Genomic DNA, 27,120 nt, shown 5'->3' with positions numbered 1-27,120 from the left:
CATCAAAAAAGATAAGGAAGGACACTTCATATTCATCAAAGGAAAAATCCACCAAGATGAACTCTCAATCCTAAATATCTATGCCTCAAATACAAGGGCACCTACATATGTAAAAGAAACCTTACTAAAGCTCAAAACACACATTGCACCTCACACAATAATAGTGGGAGATTTCAACACCCCACTCTCATCAATGGACAGATCATGGAAACAGAAATTAAACAGAGATGTAGACAGACTAAGAGAAGTCATGAGCCAAATGGACTTAACAGATATTTATAGAACATTCTATCCTAAAGCAAAAGGATATACCTTCTTCTCAGCTCCTCATGGTACTTTCTCCAAAATTGACCATATAATTGGTCAAAAAATGGGCCTCAACAGGTACAGAAAGATAGAAATAATCCCATGCGTGCTATCGGACCACCACGGCCTAAAACTGGTCTTCAATAACAATCAAGGAAGAATGCCCACATATACTTGGAAATTGAACAATGCTCTACTCAATGATAACCTGGTCAAGGAAGAAATAAAGAAAGAAATTAAAAACTTTTTAGAATTTAATGAAAATGAAGGTACAACATACCCAAACTTATGGGACACAATGAAAGCTGTGCTAAGAGGAAAACTCATAGCGCTGAGTGCCTGCAGAAAGAAACAGGAAAGAGCATATGTCAGCAGCTTGACAGCACACCTAAAAGCTCTAGAACAAAAGGAAGCAAATACACCCAGGAGGAGTAGAAGGCAGGAAATAATCAAACTCAGAGCTGAAATCAACCAAGTAGAAACAAAAAGGACCATAGAAAGAATCAACAGAACCAAAAGTTGGTTCTTTGAGAAAATCAACAAGATAGATAAACCCTTAGCCAGACTAAGAGAGAGGACACAGAGAATGCGTCCAAATTAACAAAATCAGAAATGAAAAGGGAGACATAACAACAGATTCAGAGGAAATTCAAAAAATCATCAGATCTTACTATAAAAACCTTTATTCAACAAAACTTAAAAATCTTCAGGAAATGGACAATTTCCTAGACAGATACCAGGTATCGAAGTTAAATCAGGAACAGATAAACCAGTTAAACAACCCCATAACTCCTAAGGAAATAGAAGCAGTCATTAAAGGTCTCCCAACCAAAAAGAGCCCAGGTCCAGACGGGTTTAGTGCAGAATTCTATCAAACCTTCATAGAAGACCTCATACCAATATTATCCAAACTATTCCACAAAATTGAAACAGATGGATCACTACCGAATACCTTCTACGAAGCCACAATTACTCTTATACCTAAACCACACAAAGACACAACAAAGAAAGAGAACTTCAGACCAATTTCCCTTATGAATATCGACGCAAAAATACTCAACAAAATTCTGGCAAACTGAATCCAAGAGCACATCAAAACAATCATCCACCATGACCAAGTAGGCTTCATCCCAGGCATGCAGGGATGGTTTAATATACGGAAAACCATCAAGGTGATCCATTATATAAACAAACTGAAAGAACAAAACCACATGATCATTTCATTAGACGCTGAGAAAGCATTTGACAAAATTCAACACCCCTTCATGATAAAAGTCCTGGAAAGAATAGGAATTCAAGGCCCATACCTGAACATAGTAAAAGCCATATACAGCAAACCAGTTGCTAACATTAAACTAAATGGAGAGAAACTTGAAGCAATCCCACTAAAATCAGGGACTAGACAAGGCTGCCCACTCTCTCCCTACTTATTCAATATAGTTCTTGAAGTTCTAGCCAGAGCAATCAGACAACAAAAGGAGGTCAAGGGGATACAGATCGGAAAAGAAGAAGTCAAAATATCACTATTTGCAGATGATATGTTAGTATATTTAAGTGATCCCAAAAGTTCCACCAGAGAACTACTAAAGCTGATAAACAACTTCAGCAAAGTGGCTGGGTATAAAATTAACTCAAATAAATCAGTTGCCTTCCTCTATACAAAAGAGAAACAAGCCGAGAAAGAAATTAGGGAAACAACACCCTTCATAATAGACCCAAATAATATAAAGTACCTCGGTGTGACTTTAACAAAGCAAGTAAAAGATCTGTACAATAAGAACTTCAAGACACTGAAGAAGGAAATTGAAGAAGACCTCAGAAGATGGAAAGATCTCCCATGCTCATGGATTGGCAGGATTAATATAGTAAAAATGGCCATTTTTCCAAAAGCAATCTACAGATTCAATGCAATCCCCATCAAAATACCAATCCAATTCTTCAAAGAGTTAGACAGAACAATTTGCAAATTCATCTGGAATAACAAAAAACCCAGGATAGCTAAAGCTATCCTCAACAATAAAAGGACTTCAGGGGGAATCACTATCCCTGAACTCAAGCAGTATTACAGAGCAATAGTGATAAAAACTGCATGGTATTGGTACAGAGACAGACAGATAGACCAATGGAATAGAATTGAAGACCCAGAAATGAACCCACACACCTATGGTCACTTGATTTTTGACAAAGGAGCCAAAACCATCCAATGGAAAAAAGAGCATTTTCGGCAAATGGTGCTGGTTCAACTGGAGGTCAACATGTAGAAGAATGCAGATCGATCCATGCTTATCACCCTGTACAAAGCTTAAGTCCAAGTAGATCAAGGACCTCCACATCAAACCAGACACACTCAAACTAATAGAAGAAAAACTAGGGAAGCATCTGGAACACATGGGCACTGGAAAAAATTTCCTGAACAAAACACCAATGGCTTATGCTCTAAGATCAAGAATCGACAAATGGGATCTCATAAAACTGCAAAGCTTCTGTAAGGCAAAGGACACTGTGGTTAGGACAAAACGGCAACCAACAGATTGGGAAAAGATCTTTACCAATCCTACAACAGATAGAGGCCTTATATCCAAAATATACAAAGAACTCAAGAAATTAGACCGCAGGGAGACAAATAACCCTATTAAAAAATGGGGTTCAGAGCTAAACGAAGAATTCACAGCTGAGGAATGCCGAATGGCTGAGAAACACCTTAAGAAATGTTCAACATCATTAGTCATAAGGGAAATGCAAATCAAAACAACCCTGAGATTTCACCTCACACCAGTGAGAATGGCTAAGATCAAAAACTCAGGTGACGGCAGATGCTGGCAAGGATGCGGAGAAAGAGGAACACTCCTCCATTGTTGGTGGGATTGCAGACTGGTACAACCAATCTGGAAATCAGTCTGGATGTTCCTCAGAAAATTGGACATTGAACTGCCTGAGGATCCAGCTATACCTCTCTTGGGCATATACCCAAAAGTTGCCCCAACATATAAAAAAGACACGTACTCCACTATGTTCATTGCAGCCTTATTTATAATAGCCAGAAGCTGGAAAGAACCCAGATGCCCTTCAACAGAGGAATGGATACAGAAAATGTGGTACATCTACACAATGGAATATTACTCAGCTATCAAAAACAATGACTTTATGAAATTCATAGGCAAATGGTTGGAACTGGAAAATATCATCCTGAGTGAGGTAACCCAATCACAGAAAGACATACATGGTATGCACTCATTGATAAGTGGCTATTAGCCCAAATGCTTGAATTACCCTAGATGCCTAGAACAAATGAAACTCAAGACGATGATCAAAATGTGAATGCTTCTCTCCTTCTCTAAAAGGGGAACAAGAATACCCTTGGCAGGGAAGAGAGAGGCAAAGATTAAAACTGAAGGAACACCCATTCAGAGCCTGCCCCACATGTGGCCCATATATATACAGCCACCCAATTAGACAAGATGGATGAAGCAAAGAAGTGCAGACCGACAGGAGCCGGATGTAGATCTCTCCTGAGAGACACAGCCAGAATACAGCAAATACAGAGGCGAATGCCAGCAGCAAACCACTGAACTGAGAATAGGACCACTGTTGAAGGAATCAGAGAAAGAACTGGAAGAGCTTGAAGGGGCTCGAGACCCCATATGTACAACAATGCCAAGCAACCAGAGCTTCCAGGGACTAAGCCACTACCTAAAGACTATACATGGACTGACCCTGGACTCTGACCTCATAGGTAGCAATGCATATCCTAGTAAGAGCACCAGTGGAAGGGGAAGCCCTGGGTCCTGCTAAGACTGAACCCCCAGTGAACTAGACTGTTGGGGGGAGGGCGGCAATGGGGGGAGGGTTGGGAGGGGAACACCCATACGGAAGGGGAGGGGGGAGGGGGATGTTTGCCCGGATACCGGGAAAGGGAATAACACTCGAAATGTATATAAGAAATACTCAAGTTAATAAAAAAAAAAAAAAAGAAGCAGCAGGACAGCTTCAGGAATAAAGAGAAATTCTAGAAGCCTACATCAAAACCATTGCTAAGAAAAAGGGCAGGTCCTCTGGCAAAGACATCTGAATGGTTCCTGAATGTATACACTGAGGAACAGATGATAAACACTGAGGTCGAGTAATCTTACCAGGATAGACAACAGTAGAACGTGACCTCATTGTTCAAACATGCTGCTGCCAATCACTTCTGGCACTGTTGACAACTGTGGCCTTCAGGTAACCCAGCTCCCTTCGTCGTCTTAAAATGTCACTTGAGCAGCTGTATGACTGGCCGAGACACTGAGAACTGCCTACAGAGGGGTTCACACCACTCCCACTTTCCATGGGTCTCAGCTCAATTTAAATAACTTTGTTCTGAATTCAGTCATGCCATCTCTACACTTAGACCGAGCTCCAGCAGCACAACTCCCTCACTAGCTTTGCTGGATAAGTGTACTGGCTCTCAGGCCCCATCACAGAAGCTTCGCTTTCTCAGCAAATAGAAACCAACACAGAAATCGACAACGGGTCAAACTTCAGAGAACAACTGGCCATGGGCTGACTCAAACCCTACTCCTAAGGCTCAGGAAGCACTGCGGAAGAGATGATGGAAAAATTGGAAGCCAGAGGACTAGACATCTAGAGCAAGGCATTGCCTCATAGATACTGAAATCTCAAAATATTGTCAGTTAAGCAAGACCTGAACAATGACAGTATCAGTTGACATGCCAATGTAGATGTGGGCTGTACCATTGGATAAAGAGCAATGGGCAGTTAACGGCTGCTGAGAGAGGGACACTCAGTCTGCTCTCAACCAATCCTCATGACGAGTTACCCTATCTTAAACAGTCAGCTGCAAATGCATACACTAAACCAAGTAAGCAACACTAAATTGACTCAGTAGACTGTATTATACACACATGAACTATGTGACAATAACAGAAGAGGTCAGGAATTTATTACGGAGCAGTTCAGGGAGCACAGGCATTTGAGGGGGGAAGAGGGAAGGACGAACATGGTCTAAAGAGAATACTCACATGTGAGACTCAAAAAAAATGGACAGAAAACAAATGTGTCTTCTATCAAGTTGTTTACATCTGATTAACTTCACATTGTTTTATTTCTTAACCAGAGTTCTCCTCTTTCTCCTCCTCATTTTTTTCCCCTGTTGTGACAGGGTTTCTCTGCATAACCCTAGCTGTCCTAGAACTAACTCTGTAGATCAAGCTTGCTTTGCACTCACAGAGATCAGCCTGCCTCTCTCTGCCTTTTGAGTGCTTACATTAAAGGCGTGCACCACTACTGCCCAACTAAAATGCTAAGATACTTCAATTTTTAACTCTTCTTATGTCAATTCCTCTCTTATAGAAACTATAATCTTCCTTTGTTTTCTTTTTCTTTTCTCCCTCCCTCCCACCTTCCCTCCCTTCCTTCTAAATACTGGGGATTAGATTCAGTGTCACACTAGAGGCACTCTACAATGCATTGTAATTTCTATTTTCTAATTTTAGTATATGTGCTGCCGAAGCGAGCACGTAATTTCTATTTTCTAAGCCCTACTGTTTTGATTGTTACTGGACAAATGTCTTAATATTTAATATTTTTTAGGTGGTTTCTGCTTTCCTACTTTACTGTAATAAATTTACAAAATGAAAAAAAAGGCACATAGATAAGATGTTCTAGGAAGCTCACAGTAAGTAGATATTTGAGAAAATAGATGGCAGAAGGTATTTCTAAGGCACACTGACACATCAAGAAGTGACCATTAATACTGGAGGAGAAGCTGGAAAAAGTATGGTAGGATTAGAACATTATAGAATGGAAAGCATAGGAGAAGGTCTTGAGCCTGTAGGTCGAGGGGCCTAGCACTAGGTGCTCATATTACTCTACATGGTCAGATTTAATTGACCCAGGAGTTTTTAAAATGCTATATGCTTTACTTCTTCAGAGTATGATTTTGAAAATCTGCTTGTTTAAAAAAAACTCATTTATTTATTTTATATATAGGAATACACTGTAACTGTCTTCAGACACACCAGAAGAGGGCATCAGATCCCATTACAGATAGTTGTGAGCCACCATGTGGTTGCTAGGAATTGAACTCAGGACCTCTGGAAGAGCAGTCAGTGCTCTTAACCGCTGAGCCCTCTCTCCAGCCCAGAAAAATCTGCTTTTTCTACTAAAATAAGATCTTGATATGTCTCCATCCTCCCTTCTCCACACGAACATGCGTGCGTACACACACACACATGCACATACACACCATGTTATTTGGGAAGCCCTAGCTTATAAATCAAACTCTAGATGCCAAAATAATTCTGCTATATAATTTTATTTTATTAAAATATATATCAAAGAACTATGAAAGGCTTAGAGTCTACTTCTCAACCACTCCTATCAGAAATATCACGGTCAATTTGAATATATAGTTTACTTTTTCCTGTATTGTATTAATTTAAAAAATAGCAAGCTGGGGTTGGGGATTTAGCTCAGTGGTAGAGCACTTGCCTAGCAAGCGCAAGGCCCTGGGTTCAGTCCCCAACTCCGAAAAAAAGAAAAAAGAAAAAAAAATAGCAAGCTAATTTTTCACTCAGGAATAGTTTGGATGGTTTCTTGTGTCAAATGCTGGGTGTGGTAGCATATCTGTCACCCCAGCACATTACAGACAACCTAGGGAGAATCTTTCTCAGAAAACAAACAAACCTACCAAGGCACTTAAATGTACACTGTTTCTAACTGGTTTTGTAGAAACTGATTAAACTGTTGGCTCATTAAGACCACCATTGGATCTTGCCCTTCTCCAAGGCTGCAGAAAAGTACTTCTTTTACTAACCTGCTATGAGTTCTTTTAGGTAAAATCTCACTGTGTTGCCCATGAGCTCAACTGCTTCTTCCAGTCAGCCTTCTGAGTTACTGGGACTATATGTATACACTGCCATGCCTACCTTGCACTGCACTAACTTTCGATATTGTCAGACTTCCAGCTGACTGACTTTCCCAACTTAGGTTAAATAAGTAACAGAGCAGACTCAGATTTGCACCGGAGCATTTCATTGATCTCTAGGGGTCTCCTAAATATGATCTCTGCACTATATGGGCTTAAAGTTTTAAAGAATTTTAAGAGATTTTATATGTATGTTTGCACAGTAGTGTGTGTATAACTACTATGCTATGAATGGGGCCAGAAGAGACCATCAGATTCCCTGGGACTGGGCAGTTGTGAGCTGTCTTGTGGGTATTGGGAATCAAATCTGGGTCTTCTACAAAAGTAGTGTGTGCTCTTAACTGCTGAATTCTAGCCCTGTGGAATTAACTTTTTAAAAATTATTTAGTAAAAAAAGCATAAGCTATTATAGGCTTCAATTTTTTTTCAAACTACCTTGGAAAGTAAATATTATAGAATTCTTTTAACTCTGTAAATATATCAGTTTTAGCATCATATGGTGACCCACGTGCTTGTCTATACTTTCAGAACCTGTGGGCAGAGGTGGGAGGGTCACTGCAAGGTAAGGCCAGCATGGTCTATGGCCTGCCTGGGCTGTGCTTAAGGAGGCTTTGTCTCAAAACAGGAAAAGAAAGGTGACCAACATACTACTACTCTTAACATTTCAAATATTTCAATATTTTTTTCAATAACTTGAAGAAATTTTAAACAAAGACATGTAAGGAGTGGGCACTCAGGACATGATATAATTAGAAGTGAGAAAAATGGACATTTTCTCTTGTAATTCCTTTGTGTTTATGTGTCTTGAGGGCATGGTCCTAGGAGTCATTCCTAAAGCACCAATGTATTGAGACAGATCCCTCATTGGCCTGGAGCTCACTCACTAGGCTAGGCTAGGCTGGCTGGACAGTGGACCCACGGATTCCTGTCTCTGTCTCACAGAGCTAGGTTTACAAGCACATACTTCCTTGCCCAACTCTTCCCTACTCACCCTACCCACATGCAATGAACTTTATTGATAGAATTTAGGTTACCTAAGACCTTCTCCTTCCCCCATAGGTCCAGTATGGAAGCTGTGAGGGGAGATGCTCAGTGGTAGGGTCTGATTTCGGACAGAGTCCTTAGCAGCCAAGGGCCTCTCTCCACCTGTGTTTTTGCTGGGTCCAGGGCTTCTTACTCCTTGGAGGCCACGTGGACCATGATATCCGCTATCCTGCCATTGTAGCCAAATTTGTTGTTATATCATAGCGAGAATGAGTTTGATAAAGTGGTCAATTGAGGGCAATGCCAGCATGCAGCAGGGTGTCACAGTTAAAGTCACAGGAGACAACCTGGTTCTCAGCATAGCTAGCTCAGGGTGTCCTTAGTGAGCCCTCTGATGCTTGCTTTACCACCTTCCTGCTGCCATTGTGCCTGGCAGCCTTCTCAAATCTGCAGGTCAGATCCTCAACAGACATAGTGGCAATCGGAACCCAGAAAGCCACAGCAGTGAGCTCGTTCAGTTCTGGGATGACCTTGCCCACAGCCTCAGGAGCTCCTGTAGGTGCAGGGATGATGTTCCCCGAACACCCTGTGGCCATCACCACAGTTTATCATAGGGCCTTCTATAGTCTTCAGGGCAGTGGTGACAGCATGGACTGTGGTCATGAGTCCTTCCACAAACTTCATCATGGGTAACCTTTGGTTGGGGTTGCTGAGCAGCTGACGGTGCAGAAGGCATTGCTGGCAATTTTGAGTGACTTTGTCAATACTCTCTGTAGTTCATGTCTATGGAGGGGACAGCCAAAGGGGAAAAGATTGACTCCAGTCTTCTCCATGGTAGTGAAGTAGTGAAGGCACCAGTAGACCCCGTGCGCTCACTCACTCCCTCCCCCCCTCTGAAATATTGGTTCTAGGGATCAAACTCAGGTTCTTGGCGTTGAGCAGCAAGTGCATTACCAGCCTGAGCTTTTTTGGTATCACTCTCTTTAATGTAATCCATGAATAGTATGTATTCACATTGAGAAAACAGTGCAACACTTAGAGTTATTTTGATTTGAACATATACATGTTTAATGCCCGTGACTGGGTCCTTGTAAGATCGAGAAGACATTTTTGAAAAGGGGTTAATTAGAAATAGGTTTGTATTCATTTGTTTGTTTGTTTGTTTGTAAGTGCCAAGATCTCATGTGGACCAGGTGGTTTTCACATCTGTTACATAGTTAAGGTTGACTTTGAACTGTTGATTGACCTGTCTGGACTTACAAATGTATTATTGCTCTTGAGTTTGACTAGAAGTTTAAAGGGGAAATTTTCACACACACACACACACACACACACACACACACACACACACACACACACACGGGGCGGGGGGAGTTGGGGTGTAGATGGGGCAAGGGGCATATTAGACACAAATGCAGGAGGGAAGCTTCTTTTTTTTTTTTTTTTTTTCTCGGAGCTGGGGACCAAACCCAGGGCTTTGAGCTTGCTAGGCAAGCGCTCTACCACTGAGCTAAATCCCCAACCCCAGGAGGGAAGCTTCTTATTTAGTCTTAAAGATAGTATATAAAAATTTCCAGCAACATACTAATTAAAAAATTTGTTGGGCTGGGATTTAGCTCAGTGGTAGAGCGCTTACCTAGGAAGCGCAAGGCCCTGGGTTCGGTCCCCAGCTCCGAAAAAAAGAACCAAAAAAAAAATTTTTTTTGTTTATTTTATGCACATGAGTGTTTTGCCTGCTGGTCAGTATATGTGTGCTTGCTGCCCATAGAGGTCAGAAGAAGGCCACCATGGGGGTGCTATGCTGAACCCAGGTCCTTTGCAAGAGCAGCAGTGCTCTTAACCTTAATCTCTGACCTGTGTCTCCAGCTCCTACCCACTTGTTTTTGTTTTTTTTAAAGGCTTTAATCTGGCTAACTATACTATGATCTGTTTTATTTGTTTAGGTGATTTTTCAAGAGAGGCTTTAGTCCTGGAACTCTAGACCAGACTAGCCTTGAACTCAGAGATCCACCTGCCTCTGCTCCCTGAGTGCTGGGAGTAAGGGTGTAGGTCACCACATCAAGCTGGTTAACAACTGATCTTTTAATGCTTGTGCTGATTGGGTTTTATTGTCAAGCTGACAGAACCAAGATTTCCCCTAGAAGGAAGCCTTTTTGTTTTTTGTTTGTTTGGTTTTTGTTTTGTCTCATTTTTTCGTTTGCTTATTTGTTTTGAGACAAAGTCCCCTATGTAGGCCTTGCTGTCCTGAACTTGCTATGTGGACTATGGCTATGAGGCCAACCTAGACCCTGAGCTCTGGGATTGAAAGCTGCGTGGCTGGAGCAGGGAGTCTTAGTGCAGGGTTGCCTACATCCCGTTGATTTTCAGGCATGTCTTGGCTGTTAGGTGACAAAGGAAGCCCATTGCGGTGGCACCATTCTGTGGGCAGGCATTTCTTAAGACAAGATTCCAAATATGAGCAAGCCAGGAGAGAAGAGCAAGGAAGGGTGTTTTATTATCTCTGTCCCCTTGACTGTGGCTGTAATGGGGCAAGCTAGCTGCTTGAGGCCCTGCCTTTGACTTCTCCAAAATAATAAACTATAACTCAGAATTGTGAGTTAAAATAAGTCCCCCTCTCTCTCATCAGTTGATTTCTGTCAGGGTGTGTGTCACAGCAGCACAAATGAACCTCTAGTAAGGCCAAGATTGCTAGTTCCTGGCCAAGGAATGTATGTCTTAAACAACATCCTAAAATTCCTTTCATTGTTTCTTGATGACTCTAAGATAATGATAGTTCTTTTTGCTTGCTTGCTTTTTGAAATGAGATCTTGCTTTGTTTCCTGGGTTAGAATTGAGCTCATGATCCTATTCCTTCAACATCCTGAATAGCTGGGATTAGAGGCATATAACAGTGCCTGATAAGATCATTTTTAGTTTCAAAACTACTCAGGATAGTTGTTTGTATTTTTACATTTATGTACTTATTTGGGTGGGGGCCTCTCACATGGAAATTGAGGACAACTTAGAAGAATTGGTTCTCTCCTACCACTGTGTGGATTCTGGGATCAAACTCAGGTTATCAGGCTTGGTGACGGGTGCCTTTACCATTCCCAAGAGCTATCCTACTAGACTTTTTATATTTTATATAAAATATTTTATATTTTTATATTTTTTTAGCTAGATTCTTACTGTGTTGCCTAGGCTGACCTCAACTCACTATGTATGTAGCCCAGGTTGGCCTTGACTTTGGACTTATTCTAAAAGTAACATACATAGTATCCATTATTTTCATCCCTTATTGATTTATTTCTCATATATGGAATAAACACTTGTAATCAGAGTTAATATTTTTATATTTATTATTAGCATATTAAATTACTGTTTTGAAATAATTATTGCTTCACATAAGGCTGTAAAACAAAGTTTTTCCCAATGATATTGTCTTACAAAATTATGGTAACAGTGATAGGATATTGACAGGAATTGATATAGTTTGGATATCGAGCATTTCTGTCACTATAAGCCCTTTTTCCCCCAAATGCTATTCATGTAAAGCTACCTCAACTCTCTGTCCCTTGAGTGAGCAAGTGACACATCTCTTGAGGTGCTAGGGATTGCCACTTTTTAGGTCATGATTGTTAAACTAATCTTCCATTTTCTGAAACAAATATGACTTGAAAGCTTTATTGCCATTAATAATTATTTTGTGATTCTCTAAACTTTTTTGTATCTCAATAATCTTTGGACTCTCTGGAATGAAGAAATAGTAGCAAGTGGATTTGAAAGATACTTAAGCTAATTTCTGTGGAAGTCTATTAGGTGCTGACTCGGCATTTTGAGTAACTCCTGAAACCAAGTAAAGCCTAGTCAAGAGTGGGACCTGTGGTTTGTGTGTGGTACATAGCTAATAGCAATATTGACAATAGCTAATTCAATTGATATATCAAATGTGTATTACATTCTAGGCAGTGTCTCAATAATGTACTGGTTTCCTTCTCCCTAATACTGTCAGGAAACTGTTCTTTCCGTGGTTTTAAGGAGATCAGTACCTCAAACTCTTACAGCACTGTATGCCCATTTGTGGGTAGACTGTTCCCCCTGTGATATGTAAGATCATTTAGAGCCTACACCAAATGCCTAGACCCTAAGTGGGCTTGGAGTTTTCTTCTCATGACCATCACCTTCAGTACTATCAGAAATGTGTGGGCTCTGCTATTATCAGTCTCAGATTCCCTGAAGTTTTCTTCATTGCCGTGTGAAGACTGGGCCTTGTAGATCCAGATGTGAGATTTAAGTCTTCAAAAATGAATGTGATAGCCAGATCCTGTCAAAAAGAGAAAGAAGGAAGGAAGGAAATAAAAAACAAATGTATTTTATTGCTTTCATGTCTCTAAATTCCAGATCTTGTCAGTATACTGTACCACTACCCAAAAAGTTTTGAGATGACTTCTTGCAGTTTTTCCTCTTTAGAAACTTTGCTTTACCTCTGTCGGCCAGTGTGAAAGTCAGCCTGCAAACATTTAGACACTTCCATTTGCTGGCAATGTGGGTGTGCTCATTGAATTTCTCCCAGGCTTCTCTATTAGGACAAAAATATAGGTTTATGTTTTGTGTTAAAAAAAAAAAAAAAACCCACGCGGGGTTGGGGATTTAGCTCAGTGGTAGAGCGCTTGCCTAGCAAGCGCAAGGCCCTGGGTTCGGTCCCCAGCTCCGGAAAAAAAGAACCAAGAAAAAAAAAAAAAGACAAAAAACCCACTTTGCCATTTTAATCATTTTAATTGTGAAATTCAGTGGTGGTCACAGTGTTGTATAACTATCACCACTATTTCCAGAACATTTTCATCATTCCAAACAGAAACTCTGTACTCGTTAGGCAATCACTTCCCATTCTGCCCTTCTCCCTCCCTTGGTAACCTTGATTCTACTTTCTGTCTATGACTTGTTTGTTTTATATACTTCATGTGAGCAGGTTCAAGTGTTTGTCCTTTTGCAGCTTATCACACTGTTTCCAGGGTCCATTCATATTTAGAATGTATTAGAATGTCATTCTTTTTATGTCAGGATATTCTGTTGTGTTTATATAGCCATATTTTGTTTATCTAGCTGTCAGTGGACTTTTTGGTTGGTTTTATGTTTTGTCTACTGGAAACACTGGTGTTCAAATATTTAAATTCTTTTTTCAATTTTTAAGTGGAGTTGATAGCTTTATGACAGTTTTGTGTTTGACTTTGTGGGGAAATGGAAATGCTGTTTTTTATAACGTCTGCTGTAAAAGTTTGGTCCTGGTTCTTCCTCACAGCCCCATGCTCCCAGAAATAAGACTTAGACTCAAAAATATATTTACAGATACCTTGGCCATATAGCTAGGTTCTTCTCTGACTAGATCATAACTTATAACCCATTTACTCTAATCTTCATTGCTGCATGGCTGGTTACCTGTTCTCTGGTACCATGGGCCCATTTTGTCACATCTTCCTGGGTGAATCTCCCAAGCCTGGCACTTTCCCAGGTGTCCCATTTCCTTTTTTCTTTTTTTCTTTTTTTTTCCCCCGGAGCTGGGGACCGAACCCAGGGCCTTGTGCTTGCTAGGCAAGCGCTCTACCACTGAGCTAAATCCCCAACCCCATTGTCCCATTTCCTATTTCCTGCCTAAGCTGTAGGCCGTCCGAATGATTATTGGCAGGTGCCACATCCATACAGATATAAAATATTCTCTCTACATCTTTGCATCAGTTCTTATTTCTCTACAGCCTTCCCAGAACTTGTTTAATGATAAATTTTGCTTTTGAGATAAATGCCACCTTAATGGAAATGGTCTACTACTTGCTGTGATTTTGATTCTGTGCTTTGCAAATGAGCCAAGCATCTTTTTGATTGACTCTTCGCCATTTTTATCTTCTTTAGAGAAGTGTCTACTCAGACCTACTAATTTTTAAACATTTCGTTGTTTTTCTTTCAGTTGTAAAAACTCTTCATGTATTTATTCTATCTCGGGTTTTCTAGAATGAAGACTGTTCTTCAGTCTTTTAAGACTTATGTTTATGTGTGATTGCCGTAAGTGCACATGGGCACTATATGCATTAGATCCCTGCAACTGATGTTACAAGCCGAAATGTGGACCAGGGAACTGAACCCCCATCCTCTGCAGGAGCAGCGGTGCTCTTAGATATTGAGATGGCACGGTGTGCATATCTGTGTGTGGGTGTGTGCACATGAGCTAGACACCCGAGGAAGCCAGAGGTGTTGGATGTCCTTGGAGCAGGAATTACAGGCAGCTGTGAGCATGCTGATGTGGGTGCTGGGATTGAAATCAGGTCCTCTACAAGAGCAGTAAGCACTCTCAACTGCTGAGCTACCTCTCCAGCCCTTTACAAAGATTTATTTATATTTATATTTATTATTATAAATTACATATGGCTGGGGATTTAGCTCAGTGGTAGAGCGCTTACCTAGGAAGCGCAAGGCCCTGGGTTCGGTCCCCAGCTCCGAAAAAAATAAATAAATAAATAAATAAATAAATAAATTACATATGTGCATGTGAGTTTGTGTACATGAATTCACGTTTCAGCAGAGGCCAGAGGTATTGGATTCCACTGAAGCTTCAGGTTGAGGCATCTTTAAGCCAACTGAAGTCAGTGCTGGGAACTGAACTCAGGTCTGTAAGAACAGTGTGAACTGTTACTCATGAGTGTGTGTGTATGTGTGTGTGTATAAAATTATATATATATATGTGTGTGTGTGTATGTATAAAACATGGTACATAGACAGAAATGTAGGCAAAACACGCATACACATAAAATGGAAAAAAAAGGGAAAGCAGACATGTAGAAACATAGCAACAGAAGAAGCAAGAGCCAGGGCTGGTGGGACCTCATCCGGTCCCTCTGTAGTTGTCAGGCAATCGAGGGTAGTCTCAGTAAGAATAAACATACATTTCTAGCAATGAGCGGTTTCCCTGTTCTCTGAGGAGAGAGGTGGGCCCATGTTAGAGACTGTGCTATCTCATTCAATGAACAAGGCTGTGCATGGTGTCTGTGCACTATAGATATACATGTAATGATATAATTATCATTACTCCTAGGAGAAGAGCTGTCAAATGAATAGTCCTGTGAATACTGATACAAACACATGCGCTCGCACACACACACATACACACACTCACAGACATATAGAGCTTCTCTATGTAGCCCTGGCTGTCTTGGTAAACAATGTTTACCAAGCTGGCTGTAAACTCACGGAGATCTGCCTGCCTCTGCCTCCCAAGTGCTGGGGTTAAAGGCATGTGACATCACTGCATCACTTAAGAGTGTAATTACTGACTGTTTTGGTGGCACATTGCATGTGGCCCTAGTACTTCAGAGACTAAAGCAGGAGAGTCAAAAGTTTGAGGCTAGCCTCATATCATATTGAAATTGTCTCAAATGCAATTCCTAAGAGACAATTTAGCCTCACTAGATTTAATAAGATAAATAATGTATTGATCACAGTTCTCCTGATAGAAAATGTATTTGTGGATGGTTGGAGAGGAAAGAATATGTAAGAGAACTGGCTCCCTAGGTTCCGAAAGCATAGTTCTCACACTTGGCAATCTGACAAGTGGGTTACCAGGGGCTGGGAGTGTAGCGTTGTGGTCCATATCTGAAGGCAGAATCAGGAGGCTGAGGGTGCAGTTGTCAGTCTGAAGCTGAAGGCCTACCTGAGAACAGCGGGAAGGGGGCTACAGGACCAGAGCCCAGAGATCTCAGAGTTCTCTTCCGGGTAGAGTAAGGTACCCCAGCAAGAAAGTGAGTTTACCATTTCCCTGCCTTTTTGTTAAGTATGTTATGGGGAGAAGCTAATCGGATTATACTTGCCAACATGAAGGGCAAACCTGCCCCTGCAGCCCTGCTGACTCACTCCTGCCTCCTTCTCCTCTGGAAGCGTAGCAGGAGACTGTGCTGCTTTGTCACCCTGTGCAGCCCTGGGCTGGCCCAGTGCATGCTGCCAGGCACCGAAACAGCTCAAGAATCCCATCCACTGTACTTAAAAATTAGATGTCAGATTTTCTCTAATTGAATTATTTACTTAGCCATAGTCTTCAGAATATAGACCTGTGTAGTTTATGAATGCATTTGGGTTATATTGCTAGTAGGATGTCTCTTTTAGATCCTGTTAGAACTAGACACAGTACTCTTCTGACGTGCCTTGCATTTTGTGATTCTTTGTTTCAGGCTGCAGTGTAGAATCTTGGAAGTCCTCCCTCCATTACATCAAAATGGTTTTGCTAATGGACACATGAGCAGTGTTGACGGAGAGACTATTGTCATCAGTGACAGTGACGACTCAGAAACACAAAGCAGTTCTTTTCAACATGGGTGAGTAGTTTGTATGTTAGCTATCAGATTGGTGATCATCTAATGAAATACAAATTCTCTTTCCTGCATTTCCTTTTCTTGTCACACTGTGGTGTGCTGTCCTTAAATTATCTATTTCAACAACATGTTAGAATTTTCAAAATGTAAACCTAATTAACTCTCTAATTAGCTGCTTAAGAGCAGTCCATCCCCCTTGCTGGGTCTGACAGTGCACATGCCTTTGGGCTAAATAGTCAGACAGTGTCTCCAAAAAACCAAGACCAAACAAAATAGCATGTGTGCTACAGCCTGCCTATGGCGGTCATAGGATATGTGGGAGCCAGTTTTTTCTTCACCCTGTGTTCTGGGTATGGAGCTCAGGTGGTCAGGTCCTGGAGATCTCATCGCACCAGCCTAGTGTTCTACTCCTTATATGCCGGTTCCACTCACCTACTGAAGGACAAGCTTGCTTGTTTGCTTTGAGACAGGGTTTCTCTGTGTAATAGTCCTGGCTGGCCTGGAACTCACATAGATGCACCTGCCTCTGCCTCTTGAGTGCTGGATGAAGGACATGTCTGTTGCTTCTGTGTGTTGGCAATTTCAAATAAAAACTGCTGTGAACATACATATATGGCAGGCTTCCGTGTTGGTGTAAGCTTTGTGCACATTTGGGCAAATATGAAGGAGTTTGAGTGCTAGATCACATAAGGGTGTGTTTTGTTCTTAATTGTTTTTATTTTGTAGGTATACATGGTGTACATGTATGTGCATCCAGATACATGTTCTTATGATATTTGTAGGCCAGAGGACAGTCTTAAGCTCCACTCCACTCATAGGCATCCATCTAATTTTTTGAGACAGGTTCTCTCATTAGGACCTGGAGTTCACTGGGCTGGCTGGGCAGAATACCCTGGAGGCTTGCCCTGTCTTGCCTCCCCAGCACTGGGATTCCAAGTGTAGTCCTCTGTTGCATGGGGGTTGGGGTCAAATGCAGGTTTTGTGTTGGGCAAGCACCTTGCCCAGTGAACTAGCTCTCCACCTACTATATTTAGTTTCAGCTGTCCTCCATGGCAGCTGTACCACCACCAATCACCACTTTCTACTCCCAGGCCCCTATATGTGCATAGCCATGTTATAATGCCAAATGTATCTAGTCCAACTTCAAAAGTCCTGGTAATCTATAGCAGTTTAAAAGTTCAAAGGCTTCTGAAATTCAAACAATCTCTTAACTGTAGTCCCCTGTAAAATCAAAATGAAAAAGCAGATCACACACTTCCAAAATATAATGGCATAGGATATGCATTGTGGTGCCAAAAGGGAGGGAAGGGAACACAGTGAGGAAGTACTGGGCCAAAGCAAGACTGAAACCAGCAGGGAAACCTACAAACTGCATCTCCATGTCTGATGTCTGAAACACACTTCAGATCGCCAAGTCCTTTCAGCTGTTAACTGTAACACACTTTTCTCTTTGCCTGTTCTACTTTCTGTTAGCAGCTTTCCTCAGTAGGTACCCCAGGACTCTGGCATCCCCAATATTTTGAGGTCTCCAAGGCATCCAGGTTTCCCCTTTACAGCTTCACACAATGGCTTCTCCCGGCCTCCATGCAGACCTCCAAAGCCACACACGCCTGGCTTCGGTGGCTTTCCTTAGCTGTGGGGAAGATTCCATAACCCCATTTCTTCTATTCTTGACTCTAAAGCCAGAACCCCATGACTAAAGCTGTCAAGTTCTGCAGCTTTCTGGGGCTTTGTTGTTGTTTTATTTTGGTTTTGTTTTTTTCTAGAGAAATGGGTCTTTCTGTGTAGCCTTAGCTGTTCTAGAACTCAAGCTGTAGTCCAGGCTGGCCTTGAACTCAGGGAGATCTGCCTACCTGTCTGCAACCAAGTACTGGGATTAAAGGCATTCACCACCACCACCTGCCTAGCTTTCTGTTTTCAATGGTTTCTCTCACTGCCTAAAACTTAGCTATCCAAAAACTATATATAGACCACCCTGGCCCCAAACTCCAAGATCTGCCTGTCTCTGCTTTTTGAGTGCTAAGGTAAAAGGTTGCAGCCAGCACACTAGCTGAGAGCTTTTTTTCTCCATTCCCTTCATAAATTGAAACAGTTAGGTGGGGTTTTTCCTGAGCTTACCAGTCCTTTATTCTGTCAAACATCAGGCTTTTCTCTGTTTATCTCCTTGAACACTGGACTCAGCTCTATTCCACTTCCTGGTGCCTCCTTTTTCCTCAAAATGTACATTTTGTATTTTTTCTTTCTCGGCTTGCTCCTTTTCATTATAGACATATGTAAGAGTGAATACTGGTAACCACATAATCCATACTAGGCTGTTTTGAGATTTCCTCTGCTAATATAGTTGATCCAAAACTCTTTAGTTTAGCCTCAGGGAGACTTTGGGGACCAAGACAGAAAGCAGCCATATTCTTCATTAAAATATCATAACAACAGTATCTAGGCCACATACTGAAATTCCTCTCTGAAACTCTTGAGCCTCGCCTCCATAGTCAGGTCACCCCACTTGACAGCCACCACTGTCTTCCATGTTCCTGCCAGTAAGTCCCATTAAGCCCCATTAAAGCATTCAATTGCTTTTCTAATCCAACATTCCAAAGTGTGCATTCCTCCAAACAAAAGCATGGTCAGGCCTATCACAGCAATACCCTAGACCCTGGTACCACCTTCTGTCCTAGTTAAGGTTTTATTGCTGTGAAGAGTCACCATGAGCATGGCACTTCTTATAAAGGAAAATATTTAACTAGGTATGGCTTACAGTTCACATAAATATAAAATTGCATTCCTTCAGAACATACTAGCTTACTTATCAGTCTGGATGTGGTTAGCAGACTAATCATCCAAACAATATTCCTTCATAGATGAGTTTTTGTTAGTTAACAGTCATCAATAACAGTCATCAAGATGTTAGAGAGCAGATCTCATTCTCTCCCTGCCTCACCTCCTGAAACATACACAAATGCTTTATTTCAGAAATTATTTCTTACATATGTGTGTTTTGTCTACAACTGTAAGTTGCCATGTGGATGCTGATATTTGAAGCCAGGTCCTCTGGAAGGGCAGCCGGTGTTCTTGACTCTTGAGCTGTCTTCTCAGTTCCAAGCACATGATTTTTAAACTACATTTCTCAAAGAATCCCTGTTGGTCCTTCCCATCACAAAGCACAGTGTGTGTATACTGAAGCTCTGGATATCCTTATATTCTTAATAGTTAACCTTGGCTAAAATATTCACAGCTTACTGTCTGATTTAACACTGAGAAGTATGTTTGGCGTTAGCATGTCACTTTACAGATAGAAACAGATCTGTTCTTGTCAGTTCCTTGCTGGTGGTGGATCAGCAGCTACGATTGAGATACTTAAGTTCAGTGAAATTTCTCCTCTGTGTAGACCTAGACATGGAGTAGCAAGAGAGGAAAGTCACACAAATGGAAGTCAGTTGTATATTCTTCCTACTTGGTACGTAAGTTGGAATAGGAACTGTTTCTAGTCTCTGACTGGTCATCATGCTTCCTTAGGAAGAATGCAGTCAGGATTTTATCCCAAAGGAAGCTTTTAATGTAAGGGCTACAGTAAAGCTCCATTAATTCTATTGTCACCACCTCTGACTAAATGAATCCTCTTTCTCCTCATGACCCTGCTTCTTCTTTTTTTTTTTTTTTTTTTTTTTGGTTCTTTTTTTCGGAGCTGGGGACTGAACCCAGGGCCTTGCGCTTCCTAGGTAAGCGCTCTACCACTGAGCTAAATCCCCAGCCCCATGACCCTGCCTTCTTGTGCACACTTTCACCTCGAGTTCTTTAGTATTTCTTCTTTCTCTGAAGTTTTTCTGAGATTTACTCCTGGGTTGGTCTTCATTCCCCCATCATTACCACCACACACACCTCTTTAAATACAAACTTCCTGGAAGGCCTATCAGTCAATCTATCAAGTATCACTGTCCATGTAAGATTTGGGAGTTTCGTTTGTTTTTGCTTGATTGCATTGGTCCATTATTTCAGTTTTAGTAACTGCTGGCTTTTGTCATTACAAATAGTATCTAGCATACTGTTGGCTTTCCACTGCTGAGTGAATGGTGAATGGATAATTACACCCTAAAGGTTAGTGAGAAGTTAGTTGGAACGAGGATTAACCGTGTAGTTTATTTGCCTTTTGTGTGTGTGTCTGAACTAGACAAGTACTCGACCACTGACCTATACTTCCTTTTTTAAAGTATATATTGACTATACGTTTTACTTTTTGTTGCCTTGATCTTATGCCTCAGCTTCCTGAATACAGGTCTCAAACACCAGGCCCGGCTTGCCACTGTGAAGAAAGTTTAAAAGTGATTCCAATAACCTTATATTTCCCTTTTCTTTTTGAGATTCCCAGGCCAGCTTGCAACTCTGTGTCCCTTAGGCTGACTTTGGCTTTCTGACCCTCCCACCTCTGCTTCCTGAGCCTGGGACTACAGACAATGTCCCTCTGGGTCCACTTTCCTTTATGGTCCTTAGACATCAAACTTTTCTGACATAGAGCTAGGGGTAACTCACTTGGTAGAGTACTTACCTGGCATGCATGAAGATGTGTTCAATTCCCCATGAAGAGAAACGGGTGGCACATGCCTGTAATGCTGCACTGGGAAGGGGAAGGCAGGAGGACCCAGGGATAAGGTACCCGTGGCTATGTAGTGAGTTCTGTATCATCCTTAACTATGTAATGAACTCAAAGCAAGCCCAGAATATCTGAAACCCGGTCTCAAAAAAAAAAAAAATTCTAACCTAAATGATACTAAGTACTAATTTATTCCCAGCTATTTTATTCACCAGGAGAAATTTTACTGAACGAATAATTAAAATGCCTACCTAAGATTAAATTATGCCTTACACTGTTTTGTCTAATACAATGTGGGAAGGCTATGTAACTTATAAAAAAACCTTAGTTAAAACCACATAAGACTGTATTATATCTGGCAGTGTAGAGCACACTTTCATCCCTGTACGTAGGAGGCAGAGGCAAGCTGCTCTTTCTAGTTCAAGGCCAGCTGGAGCTACATAAGAGATTCTGTGTCAAAAGGGAGAGAGAAAAGCAATGATTCTATTACTACAGTGTATGAAGAAATGAAACTTTAAGGACCTCATGTTTTCAAAGGTTTAACTGATTTGGATCTGTCCCCTCTTTTTTAGGAAGAAGAAAGATGCAATCGATCCCTTATTATTCAGATACAGGGTACAGCCCACTAAAAAGGAGATGTATGAGTCTGCTGTTGTTAAAGCAACACAAATCAGGTAAAATTCAGTACTTGACATTTACTGTAAAATAATTTTTAATTGTTCTCTCTTCCCTTTTGCCCCATATTTCACTCAGGTAATGAAAGAAAAGTGATGTATTAGGTAGATCCTGAGTCAGAGATACCACCTGCTTTTCTTTTTGGGGGGTGCTGGGGGCTCAGGGCACAGTTCTAAAAAGTGTTTCTCTGTGTAATAGCCCTGGCTGTCCTGGAACTTGATTTGTAGCCCAGCCCTCAAACTCACAAGAATTCCCTTGCCTCTGCCTCCTGAGTGCTGGGATTAAAGATGTGCACCACCATCTGCACATATTTACTTTACTACACATGTCCTGCTTTATTTCAAAACAAAAAACACAGATTTTAAACATTTAGTGTTGTGTGCACGTGCACACACATGCCAAGTAACACAGAGAGATCAGAGGACAGCTTGTCAGTCACTTCTGCCATGTTGAATTCCAGGGATCAAAATTAGGTCATCAGGTTTGGCATCAAGTGCTGTTGCGTGCTGGACCAGGTCACCAGCGCAGATATATCACCTTTTGTAGTTACAGGGAGGTGTGTGATTGGTTTGTTCGGCAGGCCTCATCATCAGTTTAAGATCTGTAGCAGGTGTGTCCAGCCTACAGACAGTGGACCACAGTATCCCAGCATTTAGCCCAACAAAAAACCATAAACTTAAAGTGTTACAATATTTTATTTAAAATTTTTATTTTAGAACTCAAGTGTGTGGTTCTCTAGGATGAACTTTGTAGCTGTCAGTGTTGTGTAGCAATGTCAGCAGGCGGACCGCGCCTGAGGGACCGTGTGCTCAGTGACTGGGACATGGAGGCCGTGGACACACCCTCCTCACTCACTGCTGACTTCATTCATCTCCTTTTGTCTTTAGTTCAAAATAGAGACAGCAGGTCCAATTGTGCTTCCTATTTAATATTGTTTGTTTTTTACTTACTTTTCGGCTTCTAGTTTATAGTTCTTCTAGACTTTGGTTCCGTCCCTACTGACTCATTTTTATATTTTTCATTGATGAGCTAAAGAATTAGAGTAAGAGTTGTGCTTGGTAGTGAAGCAGTAAAATAACACACAACTCTTTGCCACAACTCTTCAGTTATTTTTTGTTGTTCTGTTTTTGTTTTTTTTTTTTTTAGATTCTTTTTTTTTTTAATTTTACGTGTATGAATGCTTTTGCCAGCATCTGCCTAGTCCCGGCAGAGGTCAGAGAAGGCAATGGATCTCCTGGAGCTGGAGTTAACATTGCAGGCTGTCGTATGGATACTGAGAACCTAGTTTCTTTACAAGGCAGCAAGTGCTGGAAACCACTGAGCCTTCTCCAGCCTCTAACTTACAGCCTTATTGGGCTCAAAAGCAATGCCTTGTTCACTGAAAGACAGTACTATGCCTGTAAGAGACTCGCTTCGCTAGAGAACTCACTGGGTTTTATTCGTATTATTATTTTTTTCTTTTATTGGATATTTTCTTTATTTACATTTCAAGTATTATCTCCTTTCCTGGTTTCCCCTCCAGAACCCCCCCCCCATGGTATCCCCCTACCTCCTGCCTCCATGATGGTGCTCACCTACCCACCCATCCACCCACCCACTCTCTCCCACCTCCCTGCCCTGGTATTCTTCTATACTGGGGCATCTGAGCCTTCACAGGACCAAGATCATCCTCTGCTACATATGCAGATGGAGCCATGGATCCATTCATGTACTCTTTGGTTGGTGGTTTAATCCCTGGAAGCTCTGGGGGGTCTGGTTGGTTGATATTGTTGTTCTTCCTAAGGTGTTACAAACTCCCTCAGCAACCTCAGTCCATTTTCTAACTCCTCCATTCGGGACCCCATTCTCAGTCCAATGGTTGCTGCCAGCATCCGCTTCTGTATTTGTCATGCTCTGGCAGAACCTCTCAGGAGACAGCTATGTCAGGCTCCTGTCGGCATGCACTTCTTGGCATCCTCAATAGTGATGGTAACTGCATGTTTGATGATCCCCATGTGTAGCAGTCTCTGGATGGCCATTCCTTCAGTCTCTGCTCCACACTTTGTCTTTGTATTTTCTTCTCCTGTGAATATTTTGTTCCCCCTTATAAGAAATACGGAAGCATCCACACTTGTCTTTCTTCTTGAGCTTCAAATGGTCTATAAATTGTATGTATCTTTGGTATTCCATGCTTTTGGGCTAATATCCACTTATTAGAGAGTGCATATCATGTGTGTTCTTTTGTGATTGGGTTACCTCACTCAGGATGATATTTTCTAGGTCCATCCATTTGCTTATGAATTTTATGAAGTCATTGTTTTTGATAGCTGAGTAGTATTCCATTGTGTAGATATACCACATTTTCTGTATCCATTCCTCTGTTGAAGGGCATCTGGGTTCTTTCCATCTTCTGTCTATTATAAATAAGGCTGCTATGAACATAGTGGAGCATGTGTCTTTGTTATATGTTGGAGCATCTTTTGGGTATATGCCCAGGAGAGTTATAGCTGGATCCTCAGATAATACTATGTCCAATTTTCTGAGAAACCTCCAGACTGATTTCCAGAGTGGTTGTACCAGTCTGCAATCCCACCAACAATGGAGGAGTGTTCCTCTTTCTCCACATCCTCACCAGCAACTGCTGTCACCTGAGTTTTTGATCTTAGCCATTCTGATTGGTGTGAGGTGGAATCTCAGGGTTGTTTTGATTTGCATTTCCCTGATGACTAAGGATGTTGAACATTTCTTTAGGTGCTTCTCGGCTATTCGATATTCCTCAACTGAGAATTATTTGTTTAGCTCTATATCCCACTTTTTTTTTTTGGTTCTTTTTTTTCGGAGCTGGGGACCGAACCCAGGGCCTTGCGCTTCCTAGGTAGGTGCTCTACCACTGAGCTAAATCCCCAGCCGCCCATTTGTTGATTCTTGATCTTAGAGCATAAGCCACTGGTGTTCTGTTCAGGAAATTTTTCCCAGTGCCCATGTGTTCAGGCTCTTCTCCACTTTTTCTTCTTAGTTTGAATGTATCTGGTTTTATGTGGAGGTCCTTGATCCACTTGGACTTGAGCTTTGTATAAGCCAATAAGAATGGATCGATTTGCATTCTTCTACATGCTGTTCACCAGTTGAACCAGCACCATTTGTTGAAAATGCTATCTTTTTTTCCACTAGATGGTTTTAGCTCCTTTGTCAAAAATAATCCTTCACTGTTAAAGAATGTCCTGTGTACTGTTCAATGATAACTAATTGCCACTTATAGCTTTTGAGCCCTTATTTGAAGTGAAAATGAGGAACTGACTTCTTATGTATTTATAAAAAGAAACCCATTTGTGGCTCCTGGCCACCATGTCAGAGAGTGCAGACTTCAATAATCAATGTGTTCATTGTCAGTAAGTTACTACCTTCTGTTGCCAGCTGCTCCCAAGTCCCTTAAAGACGAGGAATGGAGTACGGTTTGAGGAGGTGCGATACTTTACACTGGGGGTGTTTATTGACTGAGAAACTTTCTACTTTTGTTTGAAAGACATGTACTGAATTTAATTAAAACATTTACATTTTACCAGCATTGTTGTACTGGGCTTGTTTCCGTTTGTTTGTTTGTTTGTTTTGACCATTTTGATTTTGTTTGTTATGGTGTTTATTGCTGTTCTTGTTGCTTTTGAGAAAAATCAAAGGGATAATTAAAATTGCTTGTTTGAAATCTAATCTTAATTCTCTTGAAATGTGTTGGCTCTTATATGATATTAAACACAAAGTACTTTAAAACTTGCTAAGATCTCATTGTGAACAGGCGATTAGTTGATACTATGTCATAGTTAATCATTTTTATTTTAATTTTTCTACTAATTTTATTTTTTAAATAATATTTTTAAACAATGCTTCTATTTACTTATTTCTGTGTTTTTTGAACAACAAATACATATATTGTAATAGGCTTTTTATAACTAATCCATCCACATTTTTCTAAGTTCTAGCATATCCTCTGTGTAGAGAGTTCCTAATAAAGTTTACTAAGTATCGTTGGGGGATGAATATTCTCACTGTGTAGACTCCTAGACTTAGAAGTCAAGTTTTAAATGTATAGTGATTATAGAGTTCTGGTTAAATTGTTAGTACTAATATTACCCTTTTCCCCCAACATCAGCCGGAGAAAACACCTATTTTCTCGTGATAAACTAAAGCTTTTTCTCAAGCAACACTGTGAACCACAAGATGGAGTCATTAAAATTAAGGTAATGAAAATAATGAAATTATATATTGGGAAGAAATAAAATAACAAATGTATAGTATTATAAATTTGTAACATTGATAAGATAGAATGATATTTCAAAGATGGCCTAAATAGCTCTCATTTTATCTGGGGAGCTAATCTTTAATGCTTTTTTTAAAGTATTTTTTGTTGCATTGGCTACTGTTTTGGAACTAGTAGGTGGTCAGTTACTGCCACTTTTATGATATAGATGATCAACTAAGGCAGTGGAAACAGGTGGAGCACTTGGAGAGTTGTTTAATGACCTAAGTATTTTATCTGCCTTACAGAGAACAGAAGGCTTCTGGATAGTGCTAAATAAATGCTCAAGTAAGAGAACTAACCATAGGCATTCTAGACCAAATATGAACCCCAGATTTTACTATGAGCATTAAGAAGGAGAATAAAATTTTTATGTGTCTAAGACTGGCCTTGAACTCACAGTCCTCCTGTGTCCTCCTACATGCTAGATTATAGACATATGCCTATGTATGGTGCTGGGAACTGAATTTAGGGTTTCATGCATGCTAAGCAAGCACTTCAGCAACGGAACTACATCCTCAGCCCTGAAAATCAAGACATTAGAGACCTTCCATTGTGCATTAAATAAAAAGTCAAAAATTGTAAAATTAGTTTTTAATGTGTACTATTTAAATCCCACTAGATAAATAACTAAAAAATAAAGAATCAGACATATAATATATACCTATAATTGCAATGCAGAGACAGGAAGGAAGATTGTAATTTTGATGCTAGGCTGAGACATGTCGAGCTTCTGTATAGAAAAGCACGTGTGTGTTGCAGATGGACCTGATGGCTCAGTGGGTGAAGTGCTGCTTTGCAAGCCTAGGAGCCTGAGTTCAGAAAGCTAGCAACCTGGAAAAGCCAGGTGGAGCAGTATTTAACCCTAACCCCAGTCCTAGGGGTGGAAGCAGGGAAGGGAGGATTCCAGATACTCATGGGCTCCCTGATCTCACTCAAAGGGGAAGATTGGGGTTCAGCAAGAGGCCCTGCCCTGTTTAGTGGTGAATTGTTAAACTGTTTTGAGCTCCCTCCCACTCACACACACACAGAGTGATAGATAGCC

General features: G+C 41.0%; 1 protein-coding gene across 6 annotated transcripts in view; it reads left to right on the top strand.

The window, feature by feature from the left end:
- Positions 1–27,120, top strand: part of Baz1a (bromodomain adjacent to zinc finger domain, 1A) — a 93,176-nt gene that overhangs the window by 20,888 nt on the left and 45,168 nt on the right. For all 6 annotated transcript variants that reach the window (XM_087553199.1, XM_087553198.1, XM_087553197.1 and 3 more), the window contains 3 exon segments: positions 16,405–16,548; positions 21,703–21,804; positions 25,929–26,016. Coding sequence is in view for 4 of the 6 variants with exons in the window: in XM_087553197.1 (XP_087409323.1) it covers positions 16,405–16,548; positions 21,703–21,804; positions 25,929–26,016 (334 nt within the window). In the remaining 2 variants the exon portion in view is untranslated.

Source organism: Rattus norvegicus, chromosome 6, assembly GCF_021556685.1.
Source record: "Rattus norvegicus strain SHRSP/BbbUtx chromosome 6, alternate assembly SHRSP_T2T, whole genome shotgun sequence".
NCBI lineage: Eukaryota > Metazoa > Chordata > Mammalia > Rodentia > Muridae > Rattus > Rattus norvegicus.
Note: the sequence above shows the minus strand (reverse complement) of the source record. Positions and strands in the feature narration are given on the sequence as shown.